Source organism: Mya arenaria, chromosome 3 (genome assembly GCF_026914265.1).
Source record: "Mya arenaria isolate MELC-2E11 chromosome 3, ASM2691426v1".
NCBI classification, from domain to species: Eukaryota; Metazoa; Mollusca; class Bivalvia; order Myida; family Myidae; genus Mya; species Mya arenaria.
The window spans coordinates 30,427,732-30,452,488 of record NC_069124.1 but is presented as its reverse complement, the minus strand read 5'-3'; the positions used below and the strand labels follow the sequence as shown (position 1 = coordinate 30,452,488).

At 37.5% G+C, this 24,757-nt stretch overlaps 1 protein-coding gene across 1 annotated transcript in view; it reads right to left on the bottom strand.

Annotated features, from left to right (window-relative positions):
* Positions 1-7,470: 7,470 nt before the first annotated feature.
* Positions 7,471-24,757, bottom strand: part of LOC128228010 (leucine--tRNA ligase, cytoplasmic-like) — a 40,673-nt gene continuing 23,386 nt past the window's right edge. The window contains exons 24-28 of the mRNA XM_052939022.1: positions 20,278-20,385; positions 15,390-15,494; positions 15,016-15,114; positions 14,008-14,143; positions 7,471-8,084 (exon numbers count right to left, since the gene is read on the bottom strand). Of these exons, the coding sequence (XP_052794982.1) occupies positions 7,876-8,084; positions 14,008-14,143; positions 15,016-15,114; positions 15,390-15,494; positions 20,278-20,385 (657 nt within the window). The 3' untranslated portion in view covers positions 7,471-7,875. The remainder of the gene's footprint in view (positions 8,085-14,007; positions 14,144-15,015; positions 15,115-15,389; positions 15,495-20,277; positions 20,386-24,757) is intronic.

Below are 24,757 nucleotides of genomic sequence, written 5' to 3'. Positions count from 1 at the left end.
TTGATATCGATTGTTCATTGTTCGGGGACTATGAACTGCTTATTCAAGGGTCGTACAATAGGGAATATTATATTCACAGTATATTAATTAGTACAAAGGCAACACTTTATCACAATCGACTTGTAGCTTTCCAGTTACCATGGTAAAATTTTCAATTTGATATTTCTTATCGGAATACATCAAATTAGTGATGACTGCCTGATTTTCCCCTGTGAAATACGAGTAGGTTATGAAAACAAACTAAACACTTGATCATATTCGGTGTCACTTTTACCAGCATCTGGGAGCAGACACAATGTCAATCGAGTGCGTGTAATTAAGTCTCATCAGCATCCAAGGTTGTTAATGCTTTAAAAAGTATCAAATTAAGCGACGACTGTGTCTGTTTATAATTGTTATAATGCATTTCTGTAATGACATATGTCATTTCTTGCTGCCACGCATTGATTAGGATCAGGGTTCGTAAAAACTAAATAACTATATCTTTTACAACGATTGTGAAAAACGTTATTGTAACTTATATTAATCACTCTCGTTGGCACGATGTTGCGAGAGAGTGTGATTTAGTGTTGTGGGGGAAACCATATTACCCGGAGAAAGCCCCGGCTTGTCCGACTTAGCTACTTGTACTACAAACCAAACTCACATGCGCCCAGGCCGGAAAGCATAGTTGAGAAGCTAGTGAACTGCGCTAACCGGACAACCAATAACTAATTAACGTCTTATCTAACTTCTTAAATCTAAGCCAAGTTGGGACCGAGTAGGGCTCAAAAAAGCGAATTTTCACATAATGTTTGAAAAAAAGATGTGTAAATTATTGTAAAATATGTTAATTCAAATGTATGCAGCTTATTATTGCACTTAACGTAACATTTTTACGATAAAATTAAGAGTTGCAACTATATATTCGTCTGGGGTGTCATAGTAGGACTCAGGGCTCCGTTTCAATAAAGATTGTATAGCTTAAGATTGTAACTTTCTAGGCGTAACACCTTTTTTTGGCGAAACTGTGTTTCAAAAAAATCGTAAGGACTTTTATCTCATAGTGTAGGTCATATCCGTAACTTTACGGGTGTTCCCGAACACGCTTAAGCAGTGTAAGTTGTACAGCTAAGAATAATAATATTGAAATGGGGCTCAGGACGTCAGTGACTCATGATATGGGCCCAGTAACGTTGAGGTATTATGAAGATCTAATGCTAGCAATAAACCTGAAAACAGTAATGTAAATAGTATTTATAGGTAGCAGCATTGACAACCCCTTATCCCCTCCACAACCCCCACCCGACACCGAACCTCAAGTGGCGTATACGTTGTAGAGTGGCCGCCGAATACGCCTGAAGGTTCGCTTCCCCGCCTTTCCACTAACTGATACTCTTACCAGGGTTACACCATGTTTTACTGAGTCCACATATATGGCCGTCAACGAGTCTTTTGACAATCTTCTGGCTGTGGAAGACTCGAGACAGTACATGTATACATAAGAAATGTCAAAATAATAAAAACAACCCAACATTTCTGCAGTTCTGACCATCTCACTGGGGCCGAGTCACACGGACAGTCCACGTGATCCTTTTAAACTAAACCATTATTTTTAATTAATAATCATGAGTTGCATATATCATGATCGGTTCAAACATATCAACAGTGATTATAAGCTGAGCTGAGCTATACAACTTTCCGTTTGCATATTTATTTATGTAACGTTTTAGTCTGAGAATTCATTTTTCGAAGTTACTAAGCAACTATGTGTAGTCTAAATTATTTTGAATTACTATACCTCACCAACTCGATCATATAAATACACAACCATGTGAATAGCCGTACACTATGTAAGTTAGTGTATCATCAGTTTTGGTAAAAGTCGATCAACATACAGTCATCGAAACCGGCTGGCTCGAACTTGCAAGCAGCCCGGCGAAAACACCTCAAGCCTCGGGAAATTCGAGCCGAACGGGAATGCCTACCTTCAGTTGAAAGTAATCGGCTCTTTAACACCAGTTCGAGCCAACGAGGAAATCGAGCCAAGCGATTTCGAGCCAATGGGGTCCGAATGTACTTTTGATCTATATGTATAATCCCGACACCACTAGGGGATCCAGCGGGGGAAGGGTGAGTGGGTGTTGGAGACAAACCCACCCTCCCCTTCATATTTTTCAAGTGATAATTTTGTGTCCATATGGTAAATAAATTATGCAGAGAATACACAAAAATTCACTATTTTAAAGTAAAAAAATAGTTTTAAGAGACGTATTTAGGAGGGCGGGGACGGTGAAGGACGCGCACGCCACGTGTTGGGCCCCGAAAGTGCCCCCTCTATCGTCAAATCCTGGTTTCACCCCTGAAGACTTTATTATTTATGACGCGGAGACAAGTAACAATAAACAAACAATCACTGTTAAAGATTGTAAACAATTTGCCTTGGCCAAGTCGAGTAGGTACTTAATTTTGTAGTGAGATTTTCCTCATATTTGTTGAGATTTATGTTCAGTATTATAGGAATGTACAAAAGTATCAAAGGTTAATTTTCAACATTTTCGCATTTTTGAGTAATTAACAAAAAACACGAGAATTAATCGTTTTATACCTAGCACATTAAACGGTCGTATAAAATAGTTTTTGCGAAACATATTGTACATATAATACATTCTACTTCACCCTTGGAATGTGAGTTTTAACATGTTTAGTAATTTTATTTCAAAAATGGTCAAAATGGCAAATTCTGACAAAAAAAGTATATTCTGTACTTGAAAGGAATTATTGCTTGATAGCTATCCAAAATTTTGAGTCAATCGCTAGATTAGTGTCACAGTGGCTCGATGGTTGGAGTATATTTAAGGATTCTACTGTAATCCATAATAATTGTTCGTGGACGGATTTTTTTTACGATTTCTTATATGGCAAATCGGTCCTGAGTGATTAGGAGAACCCCGTTTTGAGCGTCTATTATTTAAGTCTAGGCTCTACTGGTGCTCTTAGATCATAGCACTCCGACCTGCCAAAAACAACGTAATCAAGGGTACATTTGATAGTATTATTTTGAAGTTGGGAGCTGGTCTTTGCTTTATGCCACAGTCGAACCGCGTTGGATCGAACTCGCTTGGCTCGATTTCCTCGTTGGCTAGATCTGGATGTTAAGGACCGATTTCTTCATACTAAAGAGTCCCGCTTGGCTCAATTTCCCCTGGACTCGACGTGTTTCCCGCAGGTCCCTGGGAGTTCGAGCCAACGGGGTTCGACTGTTGTTTATTTTGGCTTGATTTTAAAGACAGCTGAAAGCTGATATGAACCAATCTGGAATCCGTTTCCTGGACAGAAACCAATACTGTGTCCTTTTTGAGAAGCTGTGAGAAGGTCCACCTGTTGGGAATCGAACCCACGACCTCTTGGTTGAGAGGCGGACACCAAGACTGCTCTCATACCCAAGGGTAAGGGTTAGACATCTAAAGGCAGATGGGTAAATTGAACCCCATATACGATGACTCTAATATCATGAACGTTGGCTCAATAAAATACTTTCACTTTCTTTATAATTGTTCAACTGTATGAGCCATGGTTTGGACAAATTTGATGGCAAATGTATGGTTTAAGACAAACACACAGATCAACATGACCTTTTGAATGTGTTTTATGATAATATATGAATATGAATGTGGTAACATTTACTGCTAAATAAACAAAATGCTATGTTATGAATTCTATTTAGTGTAGTGACGCACTTCAAGTACCATGAAACCAGGTTTTCAGTTTGTGCCACCAGTTTTCTGCATCAAAATATTAGTAGTTAAGTGGCCATACATGTAGTATTGACCCCACCAACGCCAAATACCAAGGTACCTTGTATATTCTTATATTTCTACATACTTACATGTAATTGCACCACAAAAAAAATCTGTCACATAAACATGACAAGATGCCTCTGAAAGACCTCATTGGACAGATAACCATTAGAATTTACGCCCATGTGGACAGACAGCTCTCGTATACAACATATTTTTTTATGACGACCTTGCAGTTTAGAGATCAGTGACCTTGCAGTTTGGAGATATTGATCGCTAACATTTTTATAAAGCAATGTATGAACACGAAGCTGACAAGTCACTGCAAGATGGAGTCTATGTGAACTATTGTATGCAATACTTGTAAGGCATTATTGAAACTTAAGTGAACACTTAGCATAATGGAAGAGATTTACCATACCAGGACTATTTTTTTCAGGAAAACCCTAGATGAGAGAAAAAACTGCATGACAAAAATATGACATGTATGTTAAAGAGAGCCAAGAAAACAAAATAACTAGCAGTTTAATGATATATGTAAATGGCTCTACCATGTTTACGTATTGAAATCTTGATATCTATTATCAATAGGGATCATCACCTAGTAACAACCTACCAAGTATGAGTTTCCTATGCTAAAGTGTTCATCAGTTATTGATCTTTACATTTGACTTAATGACCTCAAAATCGTCAGGGTTCATCTTCTGGCCATGAACAGCCTGCCTACCAACTGAGAGATCTCTCGGCCAAAGCGTTCTTCAGTTATTGACCATTAACGGATTTTCAGCTCAAGATCATAACGCCCTTGACATTTGACACACTGACCTAAATATCGCTAGGATTCATTTGATGGTCATGACCAACCTGCCTATTAAGTTTGAGGTCTCTGGGCCCATCGTTTACAGTTATTGGTTGGAAACAAATGTTTCAGCTCAGACATCTTGACCTTTGACCCACTGACCTCAAAATTGTTAAGCGTCAATCTGCTGGTCATGACAAACCTGCTTACTAAATTTGAGATCCCTGTGCCCAAATGGTCTTCAGTAATTGATTCAACAAGGATTTTCAACTGAAGGTCACCACAACCTTGACCTTTGCTGCACTGACCTAAATATCGTAAGGATTCATTTGCTGGTCAAAAACAATCTGCCTACCAAATAAGAGATCCCTGGACTCAAGCATTCTTTTAGCTCAATGTCACCACAACCTTGACATTTGACCGACTGACCTCAAAACCAATAGGATTCATCTTCTGGCCATGAACAACCTGAGTACCAAGTCTGAGGTCCCTGGGCCCCAGCGTTCTCCTGTCATTGATCGGAAACAGTTTTTCAGCTAAAGGTTATTACAACCTTGACTTCTGTGCACAAAATCAATAGGGTTCAAAGGCTGGTCATTACCATGTTATTAAGTCCAAGCATTCCCAAGTTAACGAGCCTTAACCATGGGGGTTGAGGAACGGTCGGACTGATAGCAAACTCTATATACGGACCTTTGAGGGCATAAAAATATTCCAAAGAACCGATTTTATTTTTATTTTTCCAACAGCACAGTTCACCTCATTTTATAGTTACTGTTAATGTCTCTAGACCCTGTCAGTTGGGACCTTGCTTTTGTGCCGCTAAACAGGGTTTCTTTTTCTTTTTTCGTACTCAGCTTGTCTCTGTGGTTTTCATTCCACCTCGTCTTTTGACACCATTGACCTTAAAATCATAACGATTCATTTGCTGTTCATGACCAACCTGTCTACCAAATAAGAGATCTCTTGACTCTTGACTTCATTGTTAAGTTATTAAGCGGAAATATTTTTCGCCTTCTCGGCTGGTCTGCGTGGTTTTCATTGTATTGTTTATAAAAGCTCCTTTTCTATTCTTTAGAAAATGTTATAGACCACTAAATAAATGGCCTACATATTCTGTAGTGAATTGCTTGATTTGAGAACGAAATAACAAATATTTTTTACTTACACGGCCCCCTAACACTATATATGGGATAAAAGTTCCACTTGTGTATTAAACATTAAACATAAGAAAACAAGAGCTGTCACAGTATGTGCAAATGCCCCCTATTGTGACATTGACCTATGAACAAGGTCAGTACATGAAACGTTGATCTTGCCTTTACATGTCAAATACATATGGCAAGTTATTTTAAATTGCCTCTAAACATAAAAAAATACCACCCATAGTTGACAACCGACACTGTTATGTCCTTATATATGCAGCATTCCATTGTGAATAAACACCCAAGTGTGACCTTGACCTTTGAGATAGGGACACGGGTCTGTCATGTGACACGTCGTCTTGGTATGTGGAACACATGTGGCAAGTTATTTTAAAATCTGTCCATACAAGGGAAAGTTACAGCCCGGACACGACAACTTATACTCTATGTCCTTATATGCAGCACTCTGTTGTGAATAAACACCTAAGTGTGACCTTGACCTTAGAGGTAGGGACACGGGTCGTTCACGCGACACATTGTTTTGGTATGTGGAACACATGTGGCAAGTTATTTTTAACAAGAAAATTAACAAAGGGCAATAACTCTAAACATATAGATGCAAGAGTTACGGTTTTTGTGCACTGCACTTTCCCTCAATCAGATATACCTACGGAATATATTTCAGGTTGATACCTCCTATAGTTTACGAGATATGCCACGGACAAACCTAAGCAAGAAAATTAACAAAGGGCAATAACTCTAAAAATATGGCAGCAAAAGTAACAGTTCTTGTGCACTGCACTTACCCTCAATGAGATCTATCTAGCTATGAAGTTTCAAGTTGATACCTCTTATATTCTTCAAGATATGCCCCGGACAAAACTTTAAGCATGAAAATTAACAAAGGGCAATAACTTTAAAACTAAGAAAGCAAGAGTTACTGTTATTGTGCACTGCACTTGCCCTCCATGATATCTATCTACATATGAAGTTTCAAGATGATAACTCTTATATTCTACAAGATATGCCCCGGACAAAACTTTAAGCATGAAAAATAACAAAGGGCAATAACTCTAAAAATATGGAAGCAAGAGTAACAGTTCTTGTGCACTGCACTTGCCCTCAATTAGATCTATCTACATATGAAATTTCAAATTGATACCACTAATAGTTAAGGAGATATACCCCAGACAAGCGAAAATGGGACGCTGACGCTGACAAAAGTAACCCCTATATGTCGTCTTTTCAGGCGACACAAAAATCTGTCTATACAAGGGAAAGTTACAGCCCGGACACGACAACCTATGCTCTATGTCCTATATGCAGCACTCCATTGTGAATAAAGACTTAGTGTGACCTTGACCTTTGAGGTAGGGGCACGGGTCTTGCACGCGACACGTCGTCTTGGTATGTGGAACACATGTGGCAAGTCATTTTAAAATCTGTCCATACAAGGGAAAGTTACAGCCCGGACACGAGTTATTGAGCCGGACACATGGACGGACGGACGGAGGGACGGACGGTGCGATTTAATATGCCCACCTTCGGGGGCATAAAAAGACGTTGCTTCTAAAAGTAAAGTTGGTTGAACGTAATCACTATGTATGCGAAAAAAATTAAGCAAACATGCATATTACATGGTACCTGTACAAATTCATATGAGCTTGCTCCGTACTGTTTCATTCCTACATGTCACAGAAAATTATTATGGATTTATTTTTCTATGTTGGCAACAGAAACATCCAAGTACGGTATTCCAACTATTTATTTAAAAATGACCTACATTCAGAGACCACAAGACCAAGTTTTATGAAGATTTGAGAAATCTGTAACCACAACTGTTAACAAGGGATCAATTGTTGCTGACATATGACAGACACAAAGTAACTCACAATACATGTAGCCCACCATTAGCATTTTCTGTGACAGATGTCTCAAAAGTTAATTTCAAACTTAAAACAAAAGAGCTCCTAATTATCAATTAAATACATGATTTTTTTTTTCCATTACATAAAAGTGAAACAAACCGATCAGTAGTTAATGAAACCTCATAAAAAGGTCCTGGATTAATATCTGTAATTATCATTACCCAAAAACAATAAATTACACAACATATTTCACACTAATCTCGTCAATAGAGACTTGGTAAGTTTCAGGAAGATGGAACCACATATATAAACTCCTTGGCCAGCGTTTTAGTGCCGTTTTCCTGCACAATGATATCTGTGTCCTCTGCAGAGTTCCAAGAAAATGTTGTCTCCTCCGGCAACAACACTCTCCCGTTCTCCCAGTTGCTGAAATCTGGCAGTTTCCTCATCGCCTTGTCCGAATCGTGTCTTAGTATAATAATTTGTGAAGCATCTGAAATAAATGCAGTGATAATTTGTACACATGTGACAAACAAATATGCACATTTTGAAATTGGTGTTATAGCGAAAACATTGGCAATTAAATTATTCAACGGTTTAACCGGGAATTTCCTCATATTCTTAAAGTGTCTTGTTCACAATAGAGTAAATTGCAGCGTCAAAAAGACATTTCCCTTTTCCAAGATCAAGTATGTCAAATAATTTTAATATGTCAGAAAAGATGATATATTTAAATCATCCTTACTATTTGTTTTCTTTTTATTATCAAAACATCTGCAGATCTAGTTATTACATTGACAGACAAAACCTCGGAGGTCGGAGTCGCCTAAACTCAAATTGCATGCCATGATTTTTGATTTCAGTAAACTGGACAATTCACCATCATGTCAACATAAGATGGTCCAGCATTGATCAGTTTGATGAGAACTGGGAATATAAGAATTGTGTGTCAAATTTTGCCTTCCTGCTTGATCATGTGAGGATCAAATAATCTGTAATAACAATGTATGAGAGTGGTCTAATGTAATGGAGATCCGTCTCTCACCCAAGAGGTTGTGGGCTCAATCCCCACCAGGGGAACTTCCTCACAGCCTCTCTCAATGGACACCAGTGCTGGTTTTTAACCAGGAAACGGACTCGAGAGTGATTCTATAAGCTATCAGCTTTTGTCACAATCAAGCTAAAAAGAAATCAGTATAAACTAACATTTAAGATCACTATTAAGAATCATGTATTTCTCAAATGTCATTCAAGTACAGACATAATTCCTATCAGTCTGTAGTAAACATCTTATTTAAGCTGCCATAGGCAAACTGTACTCTCAAAGTGAATATTTCCTTTGATTTGTGATTACTGTAGAACCTTAGGGCAGACATCAAGAACAGAGTTATATAATGCCATAACCACAGTAATATTTATTTTAAAATTAACCTTAAGTTCAATTCAATTGAATTTAATTTAAAAGTTACAATCCTATAGCAAGTAAAAACATTGCAGTATCTAAGTTGTCTTGAACAATGATGGCAGCCACAAACAGTGTTTCTTCAAAGAGATGCAATGCTCCAGCCAGCCAAAAGGGCAGCTGGTTGCTAATTGTTCGCAGTCTGGTTAAAGGTTGAAAGTCAGAATTGAAACCAGTCTTCAACTTCAATCAATAATCGGACATCACTAGTTGGGTTGCTAATTATTGGCAGTCTGGTTAAAGGTTGTAAGCCAGGATTGCAACCAGTCTATATCTTCAATCGAAGAGCAACATCGCTTGTTAGTTGCGAATTGTTGGCAGTCTAGTTAAAGTTTGTAAGTCAGGATTGCAATCAGTCTTTATCTTCAATCAAAGTTTGGACATTGTTAGTTGGTTGTGAAATGTTGGCAGTCTGGTTAAAGTTTGTAAGTCAGGATTGCAACCAGACTATATCTTCAATCAAAGTTTGGACATCGTTAGTTGGGTTGCTAATTGTTGGCAGTCTGGTTAAAGGTAGCAAGTCAGGATTGCAACCAGAGCAATAATATCTGTCATGTATTTCTGGTCTAGATAGTAAAATCAGACCTGCAGGCACCTGCGTTACCAGGTAACGAGGCTTGCCAAGTTACCGGCTATGCAGCATGCCCGAGGGTCAGATTTTTCTATCTGAACTGGAAACACATGATTGATTTTTTTTCTAGCATACCTTAAATTGCATTTTTGTGGAAAAAAACAACAACATTTATTGTATATTTCACCAAAAACCATGTGCGATGATATTTGCTGGCGCCATAACATGCAGTTTATTTTTATTCACTGCATACTTCAAGAAGTTCATTCAGTATCACGTACTTTAAGGGTTATTTTGTTTTGTTTTGAAGGTATATTTTTGTGAAATTGATGTCTATGGAACCCATCTAAATAATAATGGTTACAAAAAGTGTATAATAAAAGAAATAAAAAGTATTGTGTCACAGGGCTTGACTCATCTGGCATGGGGGAAGCCAGATGGAATTTTCCAGCACAGCTGAATTGACCCGAAATGCCTATCCGGTGTGCTAGAATTTAACTTTGATCAATGATTTGAACATCCCTAGTTGGGTTGTTTATTTCAGCTGTCTGGTTAAAGGTTGTAAGTCAGGATTAAAAACCAAACTAGAAGCCTAAAACAACTTTAACAGATTTTAGTCTTCACTTCATAATTTTAAATCAGTGTAAATTTTACAAATGGCAACACATTGATTTTTATTTTCCTCAACTTTAGTGGGTTTTTTATACTGGCTGAACTTCAACTCACTCAGATATATATGTGTAGGAAAATAATATATATATATATATGTAGGAAAATAATGACACTTGTGACACGAAATTCATTTTAATTTACGACTAACATCGACAAAGATCTATACATTGAAACAGGCCCCTGGCCCAAATGTCTCGAAAAATATTAAGGTTAACAAGGATGAAGTATCTTACTTCAAAAAGCAAAATGTCTTCCTCAAACATAATGTTACAAAATAAAACAATCAGGTAATCATATTAATCATGAAGATAATTTCCTTATACTGTCCCAAAACTCAAATATTGAGAACAAAATTATGTTAGTAAATCAAAACAAAAATGTTAAGATAAGCTTGATCCTGTTAATAAGGGACTAAAGAATGTTTGAGAAATTGGGGTCAGAAGTCCTTCCTTATCCAATTCTTTAAAAAAAAAACCAGAGATGTTTAAGACGAATCATGTCGCAGACATCGCAAAAGTTAAGAAAAAGTCTTGGTTATTCGGACCGCCAGCCTCTGATATTTTGTCGGTCCAAAATTTTTTTGGCCAGTCTGACAATTTTATTTGAAAGCTTGCTTTTTCAAAGCCTTTGTTGCTAATTTTACATTTACAGTCAAACCTGGTTGAACGGTCACCTGCTTTAAATGGCCACCTGCCTTAACGGGCCACTTCAAATTCCACCCGTACGTTTTTACTATATAATGTACGTGCATTAAGCGGCCAACTGTCTAACGCGGCCACGGCCACTAATTTTTGTCCCCATGAAGCCATATAATCACCAATTAGCGGCCACTCATCCCTTGTCACTGACACCTCCGCTGATATATTTTTCCAATACACAGCTTTAATTGCGTATAGAAGTTTACGGAAAAGAACGACAGCCTCGGGTATCTCTGTCATCCAATGAAAATGAATATTGCATCACACGATTGTCATGCGTGTTTACTCATCGAGAAATCATGTTTATTACATGTCGGCGAATGTTTTGATCAGAATTGACACAATTAATACGATAATTAAATAATTAAGAAGTTTATTATTAAATACCGACAAAAAAACGGTCATTTTAAATTCACAGTCTGCATTGTCATTCGACGGCGTGAAACGAGTTACGATTTTTCTATATTATTTTTCAAAGTGCACGGATTTATATTTCTACGAACGAATAGTCACAATGCATTGTTCTTAATATTTTTTTAACTTTGATTATGGCTGAATTTTTTTTATCGAAAGTGTTTGACTCTAACAGAACGTGTCGAGTGTATAAAGTTATTAAAAAACGGCCGTATTGCAAAAAGTTTTACCAAGGAATTTAACTGTGGACGGACTGAAATCAATTTCTTACTTAAGCGTAAGCGTGAAACTGTGGAGGAATATGAAAGCAATGGAAATCCTAACACAAAAAGACAGAGGAAATTACAAGAAATGTGTATGCACATGTAGTTGTGTAAATGTGTAGACTGATATGTGGTGTCAGTGTGTTTTATTTATGCTATGCATCAACATTTATTTAATGTACGGACTACTTTAAAAAGTGAACTCAAAAATGTGTTATGAACATGTAGTTGTGTAGACTGATATGTGGTGTGTTTTGTTTATGCCTTGTATCAAAATTTATCTTATGTATTTTATATAAATTTGAAATAAAGTTATCTTATCTATACAAATGTATTTGTATTTGACCTTCTTCAATAATATTGTTACACATGTTATTGATTAAGGTGTGAGGTGGTGGTCAAGATACATAATCCATCTCTGAATAAAGCTAATGTGGCGGAAATGTCAAACCTGGATTAAGTGGCCACCTGTCTTAAGCAGCCACTTTGATCATTTCCCAGGGTGGCCACTTAATACAGGTTTGACTGTACATGAAATAACAACGTATTAAGATCCTTTTTGTAATCTTGTTTTTTCTTTCTGCTTTCATCAACTATGTTCTTTCTTTTTTGGCCAGGCTTTGCCCAGGAATAAAATTTTATGGTGGCCATTTTTTTACTCTCCCACTTAATCGTGATGAAAATTCTGATTGATCAATTTGTTTACAATTTGTATTTTTACCAATACTTGTTTTGTAATCGAATAACATGTTCCAAAGAATAAGATTATAGTTTGGAACATTTTGAACTATCATTTAAAACATTCCAATGTTCATGACAAAATTTTAATCATTTAAGGGTTTCAAAACATCGCGGGATGTATACACAGTAGAAAACACATTCTTTAGTACATTTATAATGTACTGCAAAGGTAGGCAAATGCTGCATGGTGTTTGACTTAGTGCGGTATTCGGACACCTACACTACCAGAAAACGACATTGGATTCGTAAACAAATGGTTATTTGACAATATCATTAAACAAAATAAATTATTCTTACTTTTAAGCGGTGTTTGATAATTGATAAAGATTAAATCTTCATTATTTTTTACATCTGGCCGTGAAAACTGTCAGTAAGACGGACCGACCCCATCACAAATTTAGTCAGACCGAGTCAAACTTTTACCAGTCATGACCGCCGGACTGACGGTTTTCACGATGTCTGATGATGAGATGAAGACCCTGAAGCAACTCTTTTTCTTCCAAAAGATACCCTGAAGCAGCCTCCAATTCAACTTTTCTAGACAGTAAAAGGATTGCTCAGAACCATAGTAATATTTGACAGAGAGATTGCTGTCCTGCATTGAATGCCAACTAGTAGCTACTAGTGTCACTTTCTTCATTACAGTCATCAGAATTAGTCTGCTGGATTAACAAGCCTGAATTCTTATATCACTGCTTGGCATCAATCTTTTATCAAGCCCCAGATGCTATATAAAATACAGATTTTGAGCAAGCCCAAAAAGCATCTTACCATTGTGGAGCTTGCCGATTTGTGCTTTTTTAGACAGCCACATTAGGCCTAAAAAAAAAAAATGTCCATTTCGGGTAACCCGACCCTACCTATAAAAATGCACCGACCCTAACTATTTTTTTCTGTTTCTGAGCAAAAAAAATATTCGTTAGCGAAAAGAGAGTTACGAAGGGCGGATAAATGCAGATTTTAATCAGAATTATTGTTTATATGATAAAACAAAGTCAGGCAAAGACAGTAATGTTGGAAAGACTGCCATGTGCAAGGAAACACTCTGAACTTACGACAGATTTTCAAAAAAAAAAAAAAAAAAAATCCCTACCTAGAAATTTTGGGAAGGTTACCCTAAACAAACAATTTTTTTTGGCCTTACAATACAATCATTCATTACCATTAACAGATTTAATAGTCCAAATTCTTAAGGTAATGTTAAAATCATCCCAGATGTATTGCATTCAATAATAGCACTACAAGCAAGGGCCAGAGCACATATGAATTGTCATTTTGTTATGTCAATGAAGGGGCATAACTCAAATGATAAAAAAACATAGTCATCGGCCTTGATTATCAAGTGAAAGTGCTCTACCTCGCTGCCCTTTTGCAACACCCTAGTGCCTTTTTACCACACCCTGCTGTGTCTTTTTGTTTGAGTCAATTTTCAGAATAATATTCATTGTAGTAACAACATTAAGGCTCATTTAATGTGCATCACAAGTGCCCTTTCTCACCTAGCACACTGCCCTTTTCAAATCCTGGCTGAAGCAATTCAGTCAGTATTGTGACTAATAACATGTAAACTATGGTTCGTGTGGCCAAAGAGTTACCTTTCATCTTGCCCCTGTCGGTCTTCTGCAGCCTGGCTCGTACTTTCACGAGGCTGTCATCCTTAAAGACGGGTAGCTGCACCTCAAACAGGCCGCTGCATGGCTGGGGGTTCACAAAGCGTACACTCACTGACGGCTGCACAAAAACAGATAGAAGTTTTTTTATTAGATAAGTGCATCTTTTCTGGGTACTCCAGTTTTCCCCACAACACAAGACCACACTTTTGCACAACATCATGTCAATGGGTGGGACATCGCATAAGTTAATATCAGTTTCTATAAAATCATTGTAAAATAAATATAAATTAAACAAAATACAGATTCTACTAAATGGAGTCTATATGGTCAGTAGAATGAATAGCCACAGGGATAAAATCTTACAATTTGGAGAGTGAATTACAGTTTTTTCCCGGTTAAATGGTTATCGACCTAGGAGGCCTCTGAATGGTTAACAAGACAATGGAAGCATGCTACCTATGTTTTTAATTGGATAAAGGTTAAACCTGAGTGGTTTATGTAATAAATTGGTGTTACCTGTGTGGTGAATGTGATGAATGGTTTGCTGGGACAAGAAAAACTGCTAAAGTGTTACCTGTGGTGTTGGAAGTCGGGTCCATTTGTCAATGGATAATCGGTTCCATTCATTTAGGTAACCAATTATCCATAGTACAATCGGTTTTTGACAATACCTTAATTCAAGTTTCATTCTCATTCAATAACAAGTTATCTTTAACTATGCTTAAGTTATGTTTATGTTTGAAGTTATTTAGTATTTTTGCTTTCAGCCATATTGTTATCGATAATAATGAACATTTCCGAATCAATAAATGAACTCACTGGAGAAAATTGGAGGAAACTAACCGAATGCTAATAACGATAGGAAAGAACAACAACTGGTCAATTTAATCGATGATTCAATTGTTACCAAATACAATTGATTTTCGCCGATTTCAGGCCCAACCAATCAATTTTTCGATTATAATTGATCATTGTAACATCACGAGTTACCTGTGTGGTGAATGCGATGAATGGTTTCCCGGGACAACAGTCTTCTTTCACCTTGTCCTCCTTAGCCTCCTCAGCCAGACGGATGTCCACACCCTCCAACTGAAATACAAACCAAACTTATTACCATGGTGGTTACTATCATTGTTTTTTTTAACAAGCACTCCAGTTTTTTTTTCGCTTTAGAATTCATTTTCTTTCAAATATTGACTAAATCTTTTTATCAACACATTCTACGAGTAAAATTTGTTTTCAGGAAGTATAAAAACATGCAAGATTTTGAATCATACTATGCTTTTATGTGGTAAATTGAGTTGAGATTAAGTTTTTACTTGAGTATTTTTGTGATATTGGGGCCAGCTAGTTGACTAACATACCTCCAGTGTGTTTGTGATGTACTTGAGGTTAGTGGTCATGGCAACCATCTCGTCAAACTGTGTTGTCAAGTTTAGGGCAGCCAAGCCATGTTTCTGGAAGTTCTCCTGCAACACAAAAATAACGAATGTTAGTAAGACTAATTTTTGAAGAAATTCCCTGAAACAAAATAATGCTTTATCATTACTTATTTGTCAAAGTTCCAGAGCAGGAGATGGAAGGTTCAATCCCCAGCCACTTCACAACCAAAGATCCCCAGCCTCGTCATTACCAAAGTTCCGCAGCCACGTCATTACCAAAGATCCCCAGCCATATCATTGCCAAAGATCCCCAGCCACATCATTACCAAAGATCCCCAGCCACATCATTGCCAAAGATCCCCAGCCACATCATTACCAAAGATCCCCAGCCACATCATTACCAAAGATCCCCAGCCACATCATTGCCAAAGATCCCCAGCCACATCATTACCAAAGATCCCCAGCCACATCATTGCCAAAGATCCCCAGCCACATCATTACCAAAGATCCCCAGCCACATCATTACCAAAGATCCCCAGCCACATCATTGCCAAAGATCTCCAACCACATCATTACCAAAGATCTCCAGCCACATCATTACCAAAGATCCCCAGCCACGTCACTTCCAAAGATCCCCAGCCACATCATTACCAAAGATCCCCAGCCACATCATTGCCAAAGATCTCCAGCCACATTATTACCAAAGATCCCCAGCCACATCATTACAAAAAATCACCAGCCACGTCACTTCCAAAGATCCCCAGCCACATCATTACCAAAGATCCCCAGCCACATCATTGCCAAAGATCTCCAGCCAGATCATTACTAAAGATCCCCAGCCACAACATTACAATAGATCACCAGCCACGTCACTTCCAAAGATCCCCAGCCACATCATTACCAAAGATCCCCAGCCACATCATTACAAAAGATCACCAGCCACGTCACTTCCAAAGATCCCCAGCCACATCATTGCCAAAGATCCCCAGCCACATCATTACAAAAGATCACCAGCCATGTCACTTCCAAAGATCCCCAGCCACGTCACTTACAAAGATCCCCAGCCACGTCATTACCAAAGATCCCCAGCCACAACATTACAAAAGATCACCAGCCACGTCACTTCCAAAGATCCCCAGCCCCGTCACTTCCAAAGATCCCCAGCCCATCACTTCCAAAGATCCCCAGCCACGTCATTACCAAAGATCCCCAGCCACATCATTACAAAAGATCACCAGCCACGTCACTTCCAAAGATCCCCAGCCACGTCACTTCCAAAGATCACCAGCCACGTCACTTCCAAAGATCCCCAGCCACGTCATTACCAAAGATCCCCAGCCATGTCATTACCAAAGATCCCCGGCAACACTATTTACAAGGATCTCCAGTCACGTCATTTACAAAGATCCCCGACCACGCCATTTACAAAGATCTCCAGTCATGTCGTTTACAAAGATCCGCAGTCATGCTATTTATAAAGATCCCCAGCTAAGTCATTTACAAAAGATCCCAGCCACGTCATTACCAAAGATCCCCAGCCACGTCACTACCAAAGATCGCCAGCCACGTCATTACCAAAGATCCCCAGCCACGTCATTACCAAAGATCCCCAGCCACGTCATTACCAAAGATCCCCAGCCACGTCATTACCGAGGATCCCCAGCCACGCCATTAACAAGGATCCCCAGCCAGGTCCTTTACAAAGATCCCCAGTCACGCCATTTATAAAGATCCCAAACACGCCATTTACAAAGATCTCCCGCTACGCCATTTACAAAGACCGTCAGCAACACGATTTACAAAGATCCCCAGCAACGCCATTTACAAAGATCCCCTGCTACACCATTTACAAAGATCCCCAGCAACGCCATTTACAAAGATCACCCGCTACACCATTTACAAAGATCCCCAGCAACGCCATTTACAAAGATCCCCAGCAACAACATTTACAAAGATCACCTGCTACACCATTTACAAAGATCCCCAGCAACGCCATTTACAAAGATCACCCGCTACACCATTTACAAAGATCCCCAGCAACGCCATTTACAAAGATCCCCAGCAACAGCATTTACAAAGATCACCCGCTACACCATTTACAAAGATCCCCAGCAACGCCATTTACAAAGATCCCCGCTACGCCATTTACAAAGATCCCCGCTACACCATTTACAAAGATCCCCAGCAACGCCATTGACAAAGATCCCCAGCAACAACATTTACAAAGATCACCCGCAACACCATTTACAAAGATCCCCAGCAATGCCATTTACAAAGATCCCCAGCAACGCCATTTACAAAGATCCCCGCTTCACCATTTACAAAGATCCCCAGCAACGCCATTTACAAAGATCCCCGCTTCACCATTTACAAAGATCCCCGCTTCACCATTTACAAAGATCCCCAGCAACAACATTTACAAAGATCCCCGCTTCACCATTTACAAAGATCACCAGCAATGCCATTTACAAAGATCCCCGCTTCGCCATTTACAAAGATCCCCAGCAACAAATTTACAAAGATCACTCGCTACACCATTTACAAAGATCACCCGCTACACCATTTACAAAGATCACCCGCTACACCATTTACAAAGATCACCCGCTACACCATTTACCAAGATCCCCAGCAACAACATTTACAAAGATCCTGAAATCTTTGTTTAAAAAGAATTCTTTATCTTTTATTGTCGTGAATTGTGCAAGTTTGAGATTTAATTAAGCGATTGACCAAGAAAAATTTGTACACAATCCGCCAAAATGGCAACCTTAGAGGATTTTCATTTCCACAAATTTTAAAAGGGCGGTTTACTTGAGAGACCAGTGTAATTTATGCTCACATTTTATATACAAAATAAAGTTACTTAATCTGACTATAATACTTCTCATAGACTTTACTAAAAAATCAACTTAAATGTGTTTTCGAAGTTTTTTTCCACTTTAAATCAAATGGTGGCGGGGCCCTTTGATAGGGGAAAATTAGCGTCGTTTTGATAAAATTGGGTAAAATACTAACATCATTCATAGAATGTTATCTTATTTTAAAACCTTTTAATCAACATATATATCAAGAAATTCATAACTGGCACTATATTGCTACATTTGCTAATATAAATGATATATATTTATTTCTTCAGGATTTTTTTTACCTGGTTTATAGAGGAAAACATATTTTTCAGGAGGGGAACGTGGCCAAATTTTGGCCCCAAAAAGGGACAAAAAAAACCCACTGTAAATCATGTCACTATCAACTATGGATTTCGTGCAAAAACATCAATCATTTCACGTGTCACATGAACGTATGACACCCATGAGGGCCAACTGACAAATATAGATCTGACACGAATGGCAAATAATGGACGAGATTCACCCTGTTAACAGTTTCAGTCAGTGGGTCGTGCAACTTCGCACATAAGCATTTAAATTTTGAACACGCATATTTAAATAATCTCCAGGCTGTTATAAAGATGATGAAATATCACAAGTTTACTTCGCTAGACAGACAGAAATCCATTAACTGAAGATAGTATAGGTTAATTAGTTCAAGATCCCTTAAGAAGTCAACGGGTTTGCTCAACATCAAAATAGATCATTTAAATACAATTATAAGCAAAGGCGATCGTCACATAGCTTGGACACTAAAATATGGCCCTTCAGTACATTAATATTGTTTAAAAAGAGTTCATATGACATTTCAATACATTTCTCAGAATTTTACTTGCAAAAAAAAAAAAAAAAAATATATATATATATATATATATCGTTATAATATATATACTATAAGGTAAATTATTAATAAAATAAAGGTTTTATTTTTTGGCAAAACACAGAATATTATATATTAGTATGGTAAAGATTACAGAATAATAACCCTTAATCCATGGTACAAAATATTATAAACACATACATTTATGTGAGTATTTTTTTTTTAATTCAATAATAAAAAATATATGAGCAAAAAAAAAAAAAATTTATAAATTAGTACGGTCCAGATTTAGCCAATCATTCATGGTCCAAAATATTACTAACACATACATTTATGTGAGTATATTTTTTTTTATTAAATAATTTCAATTGTATTTCTGCGGGCAAAACACAGTGATCATAAATTATATTAGTGCAGTCAAGTCAACGGCACCTTCTTCAAGATAACATAATAAGTTGGCCAACCATTTATGGTTCAGAATATTACAAACACATACATTTATGTGAGTAGATCTACAAATGCTAGCTTCTTAAATGGAACCATGAAGCAGTGTTACTACAACTAATCCATCCATCATACAGGCACAGAAACAGCCATCAGCTGACCATGCAATCACATAACTCAATATAAACTGAGTAGACAGTATTGGCAGATTTGTATCAATACCAACCGAATAGTAGTTTTACTATGAAATGCTTACAAGTAAAACAACCCTTTAAGCCCAATATGAATAAGCACTAGATTTTCATCTGTTCTTTTTTTAAATGGGAACAGGTGCTGACATTTTTTTTTAATTAATTTTTTTTTTTTTTAGATGACTATGTGTTCATGCTCTTTTTCATTGCATAAGAGACCATATACATGTGTTTTAGACAGGCCACAACAATTCTACTCATTTGTAGGTAAATGTTTACAACGACACTGGCTGGTATGAATAAAATCCATTCCCAGACAGAACCAGACAAATATGCAATTAATACAGAGCCCAGTTCAAACATTTTCATTTGAGTCAATAAAATTTAAGGGGCACCGAAAAGAGGAGTTGGCAGGGATGAAAATCTAGCAATTAATTTATTGTCACCTTTGATAGTCGCCTTTCCAGGTACAAGACACTTCATGGCTATGAATATAGCGTGAAAGAAGAGTATTGAAAAGAACAATTCACCTTGGCAACCATCACAAATGGCATGGTCTTTTTCATATACTTCTTCAAGTCTGCTATTTTCCCCAAGGCAGCTGCTATCTGCTTATTTTCAGGAAATCCCTTGTTTGCCTGCAAGAAATACAAAGTATGCGTACAATTGTAAAAGGTGCTCACACACAAAATTTGCTTTTAAGTTGTCATCTAGCCTCAATTTCTTGTAACAAGATTAAGCTAAGCTCACTATTTTTTTTTTTCTTTAGAATTTGTGTTATATCAACTTCATTGAGTTTTGAGACATTAAATAGTGATTAACTCAATGATAATCACAATAAGCCGGATTTTAACTTTTTAAATTATCAGAATCAAATTTAAGTACATAATCTGGCTTATTGAAATAAGCTACTTAAGCCTGTTCACCTTAAAGGGACTGTACACCAGATTGGCACAAAAAAAGTTTTTTTCTGTAACAAATCTCGGGACAATTATTTAATAAAATGTTTTACTCGTTGATATCATAATTGTAAAAAAGAATACGCAAAAAAAAATTAAAACAATTGTGTCGAAGACCGGGTTCACACCAGTGTCGCCAAAATTGCAGTCCAGCATTGTATCCACTGAGCTACGAAGGCTTACTCTAAACGGGTGATATAATTAAGCTATACAACTAACTAAGTAATATCACGTGATAACATCGACAAGCCAATCACACATAAGGAATGAATTCTACTAGGTAGACATACCCAGTAATATTTCTTAATGGAAAAATATGAAAACACTGTGAAAAATAAATTAATTGTAAACTATGTGGTACTTCAGTTAGTAAGTTTCAATGCATTGTACACATCGATACCAAGATTATGTCAGTTTTCGACAATTTTCTTCTTTTTTTTCGCTATTTCATCATACGGAGTACAGTCCTTTTCAGAAGTTTAGAAAAATTTGGGCAACGTTATCAATGCTTGAGATATTATTGCAGGCTTACAGTTCATCAAAAATCTACTTCTTAATTCCAGAATTTGAGTAAGCCCGGCTCGAGGGATTGTGACAATTTCAACCACTGTTCTTTCATTTTCAATTGTTGGTCATGCATTATATTCAATATTGCTCCAATCTTTGAACCCTTCAGAGTCAAAATGCAGAAATATTAGCTCTTTAAGCAGGCAACTACATTCATCTGGATTTAATTTCTTTTATTACAAAGGAAAATACCAGTACCTCAATAATTATTAAAGCCAGAGTTATGAGCCTTGCTACATATCAAGGGGTGAAAGTGAAAAGGTTCTATCTTCTTCTTTATATAATGTCACATAGAACATTTTCACATTCGACCCTTGATATGTACATTCTCTTACTGGCAAAAAGTTTACCAAGTTAAATTTGGATATGTAGAGCAGTTGTAGTGACAACCAATGTTAAAGGTGTCAACAATGACATTGTAGACCCGAAGGCTATCACAAAACCTTGACATTTTATTGGAAAAACAAACGAGGTAAGTATGATCAAACTTTAGCTTCATAGCAAAATCCATCTGGATAATAGAATTTTTTTGAGTTTGAATTTTTGAGTTCCATATTCCAGTGTTTTATTGAGCTTGTAGTGTAAAGTGAGGTTTTCACCATGAGTCAGTGTTTTATTGAACTTGAATTGTTCAGCATGGCTTGACCATGAACCAGTGTTTTATTAGTCTTGAATTGAAGAGCATGGCTTGACCATGAGCCAGTGTTATATTGGCCTTGAATGGTAGAGCATTGCTTGACCATGAGTCAGTGTTTTATTGACCTTAGTGGTAGAGCATGGCTTGACCATGAGTCCGTGTTTTATTGACCTTAGTGGTAGAGCATGGCTTGACCATGAGTCAGTGTTTTATTGACCTTAGTGGTAGAGCATTGCTTGACCATGAGTCAGTGTTTTATTGACCTTAGTGGTAGAGCAAGGCTTGACCATGAGTCAGTGTTTTATTGACCATGAATTGTGCAGCAAGGCTTGACCATGAGTCAGTGTTTTATTGGCTTGAATTGTATAGCAATGCTTGGCCATGAGCCAGTGTTTTATTGGCCTTGAATTGTATAGCAATGCTTGACCATGAGTCAGTGTTTTATTGGCTCGAATTGTATAGCAAGGCTTGACCATGAGTCAGTGTTTTATTGGCTTGAATTGTATAGCAATGCTTGACCATGAGCCAGTGTTTTATTGGCCTTGAATTGTATAGCAATGCTTGACCATGAGTCAGTGTTTTATTTGCCTTGAATTGTATAGCAATGCTTGACCATGAGTCAGTGTTTTATTGGCCTTGAATTGTATAGCAATGCTTGACCATGAGCCAGTGTTTTATTTGCCTTGAATTGTATAGCAATGCTTGACCATGAGTCAGTGTTTTATTGGCTTGAATTGTATAGCAATGCTTGACCATGAGTCAGTGTTTTATTTGCCTTGAATTGTATAGCAATGCTTGACCATGAGCCAGTGTTTTATTGACCTTGAATTGTATAGCAATGCTTGACCATGAGTCAGTGTTTTATTGGCCTTGAATTGTATAGCAATGCTTGACAATGAGTCAGTGTTTTATTTGCCTTGAATTGTATAGCAATGCTTGACCATGAGTCAGTGTTTTATTGGCCTTGAATTGTATAGCAATGCTTGACAATGAGTCAGTGTTTTATTTGCCTTGAATTGTATAGCAATGCTTGACCATGAGTCAGTGTTTTATTGGCCTTGAATTGTATAGCAATGCTTGACCATGAGCCAGTGTTTTATTTGCCTTGAATTGTATAGCAATGCTTGACCATGAGTCAGTGTTTTATTGGCCTTGAATTGTATAGCAATGCTTGACAATGAGTCAGTGTTTTATTTGCCTTGAATTGTATAGCAATGCTTGACCATGAGTCAGTGTTTTATTGGCCTTGAATTGTATAGCAATGCTTGACAATGAGTCAGTGTTTTATTTGCCTTGAATTGTATAGCAATGCTTGACCATGGGCCAGTGTTTTATTGGCCTTTAATTGTATAGCAATGCTTGACCATGAGTCAGTGTTTTATTTGCCTTGAATTGTATAGCATGGCTTGACCATGAGTCAGTGTTTTATTGGCCTTGAATTATATAGCATGGCTTGACCATGAGTCAGTGTTATATTGGCTTTGAATTGTAGAACATGACTTGACCATGAGTCAGTGTTTTATTGGCCTTGAATTGTATAGCATGGCTTGACCATGAGCCAGTGTTTTATTGGCCTTGAATTGTAGAGCATGGCTTGACCACGAGCCAGTGTTTTATTGGCCTTGAATTGTATAGCATGGCTTGACCATGAGCCAGTGTTTTATTGGCCTTGAATTGTAGAGCATGGCGTGACCACGAGCCAGTGTTTTATTAGTCTTGAATTGTATAGCATGGCTTGACCACAAGCCAGTGTTTTATTGGCCTTGAATTGTATAGCATGGCTTGACAATGAGCCAGTGTTTTATTGGCCTTGAATTGTAGAGCATGGCGTGACCATGAGCCAGTGTTTTATTGGCCTTGAATTGTATAGCATGGCTTGACCATGAGCCAGTGTTTTATTGGCCTTGAATTGTATAGCATGGCTTGACCATGAGCCAGTGTTTTATTGGCCTTGAATTGTATAGCATGGCTTGACCACGAGCCAGTGTTTTATTGGCCTTGAATTGTATAGCATGGCTTGACCACGAGCCAGTGTTTTATTGGCCTTGAATTGTATAGCATGGCTTGACCATGAGTCAGTGTTTTATTGGCCTTGAATTGTAGAGCATGGCTTGTCCATGAGCCAGTGTTTTATTGGCCTTGAATTGTAGAGCATGGCTTGTCCATGAGTCAGTGTTTTATTGGCGTTGAATTGTAGAGCATGGCTTGACCATGAGCCAGTGTTTTATTGGCCTTGAATTGTAGAGCATGGCTTGTCCATGAGCCAGTGTTTTATTGGCCTTGAATTGTAGAGCATGGCTCACCATGAGCCAGTGTTATATTAGCCTCTAATTGTAGAGAAAAGGTTTGTCCTTGAGCCAATATTTATTAGATTGATCAAATAGTGAGAAATGCAAATTGTATGTGTATCTTATACATATAATATAAAATCATGTTCATGTCAGAGCTTCCCTCTATGTTTTATAAAAATCTTCAAGCTGAGTATTAGGAGGATTACCATTCACAATATTTCACTGTATAAAATCAGCAAAAGGCTTCAACTCCATGAAAAAAGGTAACAGATGTGCACATTCATGTTTCTTTTTACACAATACAAACATGTACTAAAAGTTTCATGAAAACCTTGTGAGGCATGTACTAGGAAACACATTCATTAAAACCAACAAACAGGCCCTAGATATGTTCCATCAATAGACATATGAGGACTATCAGTAAAGCTAAAGCAGGGCATTGCATAACTGGCTAAAATTTTCCTAGTTCAATGAACTGCTTAGTACACAAATAGCAATGACTTTATCAGTTTATTACCCTATCTTTCCCAACAAGTACAAGTTGTTCATGGATAAC